General features: G+C 38.8%; 1 protein-coding gene across 1 annotated transcript; it reads right to left on the bottom strand.

Moving 5' to 3' along the window:
- Positions 1–7,837: 7,837 nt before the first annotated feature.
- Positions 7,838–8,551, bottom strand: LOC137727485 (agamous-like MADS-box protein AGL62). The gene has a single exon (XM_068466340.1). It carries the CDS (start codon positions 8,549–8,551, stop codon positions 7,838–7,840), a length of 714 nt encoding a protein of 237 aa, XP_068322441.1.
- Between the last annotated feature and the right edge of the window lie 1,085 nt (positions 8,552–9,636).

The following is a 9,636-nucleotide window of genomic DNA, read 5'->3' as shown; positions in this document are numbered from 1 at the left end:
ATTTTATTTCCAATTGAAATATTTTTCTGAGGTAGCTTGTGAATGAGAACGCAAGATTCTAATCTTGCTCTCTCTTAAAAAGTGCTCGCAGATCAAATTTTTTTAATTTATATATATATATATATATATATTTTTTTTTTTTCCAACTCCGCCTATGTAAGTTTATCTTACATTGCTGGTCCCAAGCCCGGATAAAGCAGGAGGGGGAGGACATCAGGTAGTCGAGAGCTGGCACTCCTAGGTTACGTCGAATCCTTATGAAAATGAATCCATAACGAAATCGCGCTAAAGCTAGGGTGTCACCCGTAAGAGGCTCACTGTGTGGCCCGAGCACAGTGATAAGTAAGGGTCGCTGTATCTCTATCGGCACCCGGATGCAGTGTTAAATGAGCAAGAGGGTCATAGAAACTTCTTTTTGAACGACTCCACTCAAAGTTGTTTGAGAGCATATGCTCCTATCAACTTTACACAGGACACACAAAAGAAGTACTTTGATCCTATTAGACGGGGGAGGGTGTAGAAGGTAGGACAAAAGTGTAGAGTTCAAGAGAGTAGAATGCGTTTAGGAATGTAACATCCCACATCGCCCAGGGGAGTGATTCTTGAATGTATATTCCCATCTCTACCTAGCACGAGGCCTTTTGGGAGCTCACTGGCTTCAGGTTCCGTAGAAACTCCGAAGTTAAGCAAGAAGGGGGCTAGAGCAATCCCATGATGAGTGGCCCACTGGGAAGTTGCTCGTGAGTTCCCAAAAACAAAATCGTGAGGGAATGGTAAGCCCAAAGCGGACAATATCGTGCTACGGTGGTGAAGCATGCCCGAGAAGTGATCCGCCCCGGGCCAGGATGTGACAGATTGGTATCAGAGCCTAACCCTGGTCGCGTGTGTGCGACGAGGACGTCGGGCCCCTAAGGGGGGTGGATTGTAACATCCCACATCGCTCAGGGGAGTGATTCTTAAATGTATATTCTCATTTCTACCTAGCACGAGGCCTTTTGGGAGCTCACTGGCTTCAGGTTCTGTAGGAACTCCGAAGTTAAGCGAGAGGGGGGCTAGAGCAATCCCATGATGGGTGACCCACTGGGAAGTTGCTCGTGAGTTTCCAAAAACAAAACCGTGAGGGAATGGTAAGCCCAAAGCGGACAATATCGTGATACAGTGGTGGAGCGTGCCCGGGAAGTGATCCGGCCCGGGCCAGGATGTGACAAGGAACATGGAATATAGGAACCTTAATGGGAAAATCTATGGAAGTAGTGGAAGTTATGGTGAGGAAAAGGATAAGTATTATGTACCTACAAGAAACTAAGTGGGTCGTCTTAAGGCAAATGATCTAGAAAACTCAGGTTTTAAACTTTGGTATTCGGGCACAAATAGAACGAGAAACGGTGTTGGCATCATCGTGGACAAGACCTTGACACAAGATGTTGTAGATGTCAAGAGGGTATGAGATAGAATTATGGCAATCAAGATTGTAATAGGACAAGAACTCATCAATGTGATTAGTGTGTACGCACCTCAAGTAGGGTTGGATACGAGTTTCAGGAGAAATTTTCGGAAGATCTTGGAGACTTGGTGCAAGGAATTGCCCAGACGGAGAAGGTATTTATAGGAGAAGATTTAAATGGACACGTGGGTAAGGAGATAGGCAACTATGGAGGTTTTCATGGTGGCCATGGTTTTGGGGAGAGAAATGAGGATGGGGAGGCCATCTTGGATTTTGCAATGGCATATGATCTCTTCTTAGCCAACACCTTCTTTAAGAAGAGAGAAGAACATGTGATCACCTACAAGAGTGGGTCGTCAAAAACACAAATAGATTTTCTTCTAATGAGGAAAGGGGATCGTATAACTTGTAAGGATTGCAAAGTTATACCAGGAGAGAGCTTGGCTAATCAACATCGCTTGTTGGTGATGGATGTACATATCAAAAGAGAGAGAAAAAAGAACAAGACCTGGAAGTGCCCAAAGACTAGATGGTGGAATCTAAAGGGAGAAAAACAAGCCATTTTCAAAGAGAAAGTAATCACCCAATACGTGTGGGATAGAGAGGGGGAAGCTGGCCAAAGGTGGGATTCCATAGCTAGTTGTATCCTAAAAGTAGCAAAAGAGGTATTAGGAGAGTCCAAGGGCTTTGCTCCACACCAAAAGGAATCTTGGTGGTGGAATGAGGAGGTACAAACAAAGGTGAAGGCTAAGAAGGAATGTTGTAAAGCTTTATACAAGGATAAGACTGATGAAAATGGTGAAAATTATAGAATAGCGAAGCAGGAAGCGAAGAAAGCTGTGAGAGAAGCTAAGCTAGCGGCTTATGACGATATATAAGCGACTTGATACCAAAGAAAGATACCAAAGAAGGAGAGTTGGATATCTACAAACTAGCTAAAGCAAGGGAAAAGAAGACAAGGGACCTAAACCAAGTGAGGTGCATCAAGGATAGGGATGGAAAGGTTCTTGCTACAGAGAACGCGGTCAAAGACAGATGGAGAGGTTATTTTCATAATCTTTTCAATGAAGGAAATGAAAGGAGTACTTCTTTAGGGGAGCTGAGTAACTCAGAAGAGTGAGAAACTATTCCTTTTACCGCCGAATCAGGAAGGAAGATGTGGTTGTAGCTTTGAAAAAGATGAAGTATAGAAAAGCAGTGGGCCTAGATGATATACCAATCGAAGTGTGGAAAGTCTTGGGAAAGATAGGTATAGCATAGCTCACAGACCATTTCAATAGGATTTTGAAAACGAAGAAGATGCCAAATGAGTGGTGAAAGAGTACTTTGGTGCTTATCTACAAGAATAAGGGCGACGTACAAAATTGCATGAACTATAGGGGTATTAAGCTAATGAGTCATACAATAAAGCTCTGGGAGAGAGTCATTGAGCATAGATTGAGGCAAGAGACACGGGTTTCGGACAACTAATTCAAGTTCATGCCAAGGCGCTCAACCATGGAGGCAATTTATCTCTTACGAAGATTGATGGAAAGATATAGAGATAGGAGAAAGGATTTACACATGGTCTTTATAGATTTGGAAAAAGCATATGATAAGGTCCCAAGAAACATTTTTTTGGAGGATTTTAGAGAAGAAAGGAGTATGAGTAGCATATATCTAAGCTATAAAGGATATGTATGATGGAGCAAAGACTGCCGTAAGAACTCATGAAGGACAAACCGAAAGCTTCCCCATAACTGTAGGATTACATCAAGGCCAATGTTTTAAAAGACACGCCCCGAGGCGTGCCTAGATGGCTTTGGAGGTGGGGCGGGAGTGATAACGCCTCTGCCCAGTGGGAGTGGACGAAAACTCATCAAGGCATTGTCAAGGCGAGACTAGGTGGCTAAGGCGAGCCTAAAGGTGGTTGGCGGGCGTTCCCAGATCCATCCGCGATCCAAAATCGAAGTCAACTGCTCTGTTTTCAAGCTCTGCCATTTGGGTTTAGGGTTGCAGGCTGTGCGGCGTCTTCATGAGGAAGACAACCGCGAAGAAGAAGAGGGATTTTTATTTTATTTTAAAGACTTGGTCCAAAACAACATCGTTTTGCCCAAGTCTTTAATTTTTTTTAAATGACTTGGCCCAAAAGGACGCTGTTTTGGCCAAGTCTATTTTTCTTTTATTTTTAAAACCCCAAGAGTCTCTGTTTCGTCCATTTTTCTCACATGTTTCCTCTGTTTTTTTTTCAGCAATCCTCTAATACATGGAGTGTGGTTTCACTTCCCAAATGAAAGAAATTAGTGGGGTGCAAATGGATGTTCAATATTAAACATAAGGCAAATGGAACCATTGATAGGTATAAGGTAAGGCAAGTGGCCAAAGGTTTTACCCAAACCTTTGGGGTTAATTATCAGGAGACGTTTGCTCCCGTTTCAAAAGTGAATACCATCAGAGTTTTATTATCTTTTGCTACAAACTATGACTGGCCTCTAAGACAGTTTGATCTTAAAATGCCTTTCTACATGGAGATTTAGAGGAAGAGGTGTACATGGATATTCTACCAAGTTATGGTGACGCAAACACCAATGGGAAAATGTGTAGACTTCAGAAGACATTGTATCGTCTTAAACAGTCACCCAAAGCATAGTTTGGGTAGTTCACCCAGGCAATGAAGAGGTATGGGTATCGACAGGGAAATTCAGACCATACGAAGTTTATCAAACACAAGGATGGCAAGGTAACTTTACTTATCATATATGTAGATGATGTGATTATAACAGGTGATGATACAATGGAAATTGAATGTCTACAAAGGTACTTGTCTTCTAAGTTTGAGATGAAAGATCATGGGGGACTTAAATACTTCCTAGGAGTTAAAGTGGCTAGATCTCAAGAAGGAATATACTTATCTCAACGAAAGTATGTATTGGATTCTTTATCTGAAATTGGCATTCTAAGGTGTAAACCAATGGATACACCTATTGTGCAGAATCATCATCTAACAATTTATCAGGATTAAGTCCCAGTGAATAGGGAAAGGTATCAAAGGTTGGTAGGGCGGTTGATTTATTTATCGCTTACAAGGCCAAATATTGCTTACACAATAAGTACAGTGAGTCAATTCATGCATACTCCTAGTGAGGATCATATGGCAGTAGTAATGCAGATTCTGAATTACTTAAAATGAGCTCTAGGAAAAAGGTTGATGTACAGAAACCATGGGCATATGGAGGTGAAAGGATATACCGATGCAGATTGGGCTGGAAATATTACTGATCGGCAATCTACGTTGGGATACTTTACGTTTACAGCTAGTAATCTTATGATATAGAGAAGTAAGAAGCAAAATGTGGTGGCAAGGTCTTCGCATAAGGCTGAGCACAGAGGAATGGCACATGGTATTTATGAGCTTCTATAGCTTCAGATTCTACTCACTGAGATAGGGTTTAAACTAAAAGGGCCTATGTTGTTGTACAGTGATAATCAAGTAGCACGGGAGATAGCTAACAATACAGTTCAACATGATAGGACCAAACATGTTGAGGTGGATAGACATTTCATCAAAGAAATCTTGGATGTTAAGTTGGTAGACACTCCGTTCGTGAAGACCAAAGAATAGTTGATAGATATTCTAACTCATGCAGTTTCTGCTACAAGATTTCAAGACTCCCTCAACAAGTTAGGCCTAGGTGATATCTATGCACTAATTTGAGGGAGAGTGTTGGTGTGAGTCAAATAATTGAATAGGAATGTAATTGTGTTTCCTAGTTTGGGTATGACTCTTCTTTTATAATGTCTTTAATCCTTATAGTACAAGGATTGAGTATTTATATATATGTGTTGCCTCCTATGAGAGAAGAATAATAAGAAATATTGAAACCCTAAAGCTAGTTTTATCTCCAATGGGTCCAACAACAACAGCGAGGAAATTCCCCATGTGATCTGATAGGATTTTTACCACCTGCAAAAGTAGGGATAAAAACATTTAAAATACTTGCAAGAGTACAAGGTAATCGTAGTATAGATGACTCTAGTAAGGTCGTTCTCCACAGGGATTGAATGAATAATTTATGTTAAACCAAAATTTAATTAATTATTTAAAGTGAATTTGGAAAAATGTGATTTTATGACCTAAATATTAAAAACAAATTTAATTAAAAAAATTTAATAAATTGACAAAGTAAATAAAACAAAAGAAAATAGTTTGAAAATCTGTTTGAGCACTAGGGTTCTATCATCACCTAACAATCCTATGCAGTTCTTCCAATTCGTTATGAATTACTCGTGCATATTTTGAAGGTTAGGTTTTCCTATTATATGCCCTACTTGGAACCTTCAACATAAAACGTATATCTAACATGCAACCCGTCCGTGGTGTCCAAATCAAATGTGAACATGCAAGACTAATTAAGTTTTGTGAAAACCTTTTGAAAAACCATATAACCCTTAAGACGTATTGTCCATTCTAAGAAGTTACACATATTAACCACAAGAAGCCAACGCCAATTTCAAGGGCAGCTCTTCACCAAAACTGCATCAAATTACTTTTCTAAATATCCTAACGGTGGCCAATCATCAAGACAATTAGATAGTTTAAACCAGTGATTAACAATTCAAAACTTGCATGCATAATATCATAAGCAAATTGAAAAGAAACTACATATTCTTGCTAAGGCTCGTGGCCTCGCCCTAGCAAACGAAAATTAGTCACGAACAATCATAAAACAAAATATTATGAAGAACATAGATAGAAAACACCTTGAAAATAAACTTGAGCCGTCAAAAACTCTCTATGTAGTGCATTATCCCTGAAGTAATGCGTTCCTTTAAAGTAGTGTGTTCCCTCCTCTCTAAAACCCTAACAGCTAATAAGCCTTATTTATACTACTACAAAATAAAATCCTTACTAGAAAAGGTCTTCTAAAAACTAGGAAACATAATAACTTAAAAGAAATTAGGAAACATAATCCTAATCAAATATGGGAAATCTACCCAGCCACAAATTAGTCACGTTTTTGGACTTTCAGGGCTCTAAGACAGGCTCAAAATGACTAAAATTAAAGCTTGAGATGTCCCGAATATAATTGCAGAAGACTTCGAACCCAAAAGACATCATCTTGGACGCTAAAAAGCCCAAATAAACCCGAAACGTCACTTTGACATCACTGCACACTGCTCCTTTATTTCATTTCCATAAATAAACCGCTTGGTATAAAATTCTAAAACTTTGATATGAACAAGTTGAAAGACACACGAACATCCATCAACTAGAATCATTCCAAAATTTGTTCGTTTGACCATATTTTACTCCAAAGGAAGTCGAATGTCCTACATTGAAAATATAATTCAAAGTATCAAACTTCTACCAAAATAATTACCAAATCATACTAAAAATAGGGTAAAATATATAATATGAAATTGACTCATCATGTTCCCAAAGAACTACACCAAAACCACCCCGTAGTCCTTGTTGAATCCACATCAAGTTTTCTCCACTTTTGTGAGACATGATTTGTCATCCTCACAGCAGATTTATGCTATTTTTAGAACTCATGCAGCCAACCCTCAGCTCGAAATACCACCTCCTGCGGCGGCAAGAAAATACCATTCCATAAAGCATCATTTCTATTCTTCCACAGTGTCCACAAAGTCACCAATCATAGTTCAAAATCCGAGGATAGAAATTGCATAGCAATTTGTAATAACCATTGCATTAGGTGCTGCATGATGCCACCATCAACTCTTAGTCCCAGACTACCAAACCAGACCGCCTTCACCATACTACAATCCCTTAGTACACGTTCTGTCGACTTGCCATGTGAACCACAAAACCCATGAATCTTCCACAACAACTTTCCTCTTTGCGAGATTTGATCTTGTGGGAAGAGAGTCCAAACACGCACGCCATGCACAAATTTTACCTTCCCGGGAGCACAGGCATTCCATAATTTTTTCCATAGCTTTCCCCTCCAATACTAATCGAAGAAGAAGTATTTGCGCCATCCCCAGCTGAAGAATTGTTACATTGATCATGCGCTTACTATACTGTAACAAACTTGTTTCTTTTTCATTAATTAAGGGCTTCAACGACAATCAATATTTAGACAAACAATGTCCATGATAAGAGAAAATCCATTAATATAATATTGAACATTTACAATTACAAACCATAACTGCATGTTGGGCTCCACTCATGCATTCCGGGTTCGAAATTCCTCATTCGCTAAATTATTGTAAATAGTTCGAATCCTCCTCTATTCATAATAAATTAAAATAAAATAAAAAACAATCAAACCATAACTGAAAGAGAGAAGAACAAGTAATTAATATAATGATAATAATAATTTGTAGCGAGGTGCTAGCTAGCTTGCATTTAACTCCCTTCAAAAGAAATTAAACAACATCAAAAATTCAGAAAAGACCATGCCCAGCATAACCGAAACTATATGCAGATCCATGTTGATTTGTCGGTTTAATTTTGCTTTCGAAACAACGAAGATCGTCACCTTGAACAACACCATTAATGTTCATCATGAAAAATGGTGATGATGATGAAGAACAATTAGCAACAGCAGCAGCGCTAGACTCCATCAAAATCCCATTGGCTTGTTTAGTCATATTTTTCTTGAGCTCCTCCAATGAAGCCTTCAATATCTGAAGCTCATGAAACCCTAGTTCCTCCACAGGCCTTTCCCACCAACACTGCTTTTCACTAGCTTTGCTTATTTTATCAAGTGCTTCTCCACATTTTTTCTCAGCCTCCAACTGGTTCACAACCTGGGTCAGCTGCATGTTAAGCTCATGGACACTAGCATTCCTGTGAACCTCAACAAGCTGTTGAGTAGAACCTGTGGACCCTGCTTGGAAATTAGGGTAAGGGTTTCGAGCAAGGAAGCGGTCGACGATGGAATCAACCTCTGGGTGGCCAAAGGAGAAGGGCTTGTTTGCCGGAGAGAAGACTATGATTGCAATCTCAACCCCACAAAGTGTGCATAGTTCACTGGCCTTCTTGAAGAGCCCTGAACGACGTTTTGAGAATGTGACTTGTAAATTATTTCTCTTTGGTATTTTGGCAATGGCAATCTTTTGGCGACCTTGGCTAGGTTTCTTGATCTTCATCACCATATCTGGAGGATGATAAAAGAGTCAAGAAGATAATTAGATGATGATTACCTAATGTTTGCTTGGTTTTCTTGTGCAAAGACGGGAGGGACAAGACATGTATTTATACGGTTATTTACTCATTATTTCTATTAAATAGCACTTATGTTGGGCGTATTGTTGTATTGTCCAATGAGCTCTTAATGCAATATTAACATTAGTACCGTAAAATTATTGATTCAATATCTTTTTGGAAGTTATGAATCTCTACTCACTTAATGCACAGTAACTATGAAACTGATGATAACCTATTGCTCATTGACATATACTAAAAAAATCATTGACATAATATAGAAAACTATATGACTTTTGGTAAGTCAGCGTGAACCACATCCATGAGTAAATAATAAATAATTCTTCCTAAATAAAATAATAAATAATCATTTACATTTACAAAATGAAAATAACATTTTCTATTAGGGTAACCGCAAAACGTCACCTGATAAAACTGCTTTATGAGAAGTGGTATATGACTCTTTCGAAGTGCAAATAATAGCTCGCTTCATTTTCCAGTTTTACTTCTAGAAAACTCAAAGAACTACACAAATAAGATGAACAGAGTAGCGATCGATATCCAATTTATTATACGGGATATTGACAAGTAAAATATGCCCTCTAAGTAGGTATCATGGTAGATATATGGAAAAGGAAAACCTGCCCAATTTACAAGATAGAACAAATACAGAGGATTTGTGCCCAAAGTAGGTATTAGGGTATGGATATGGGAGGGCAAATCAACCCACACATATATAGTTTGTTGCTCTAAATAAGAGGCATCCTTTCATGTCACAATTTAACCACGTAACAATTGTCCATATCAGATGAAAAGTAAACTTTTTGAGCACATCTAGTTAGTGTTTATTAAACTGTGACATCACTAGGTCTAAAACTTAGTTGCAAAAGAAATCTCTCCCTATGTAGATATTAGGGTTGGGTTGAAAGGTAAATTCAGCCACACACTGTTCAATCATAGATTGAGAGATATCTAGCATCATATTTCTGGATTATGAATACGACTCGTACAAGACTATCAATAATCTATATTAACA

The sequence above is a fragment of the Pyrus communis genome, chromosome 3 (genome assembly GCF_963583255.1).
Source record: "Pyrus communis chromosome 3, drPyrComm1.1, whole genome shotgun sequence".
Taxonomy (NCBI): domain Eukaryota; kingdom Viridiplantae; phylum Streptophyta; class Magnoliopsida; order Rosales; family Rosaceae; genus Pyrus; species Pyrus communis.
This window is presented reverse-complemented; position numbering and strand designations above follow the sequence as displayed.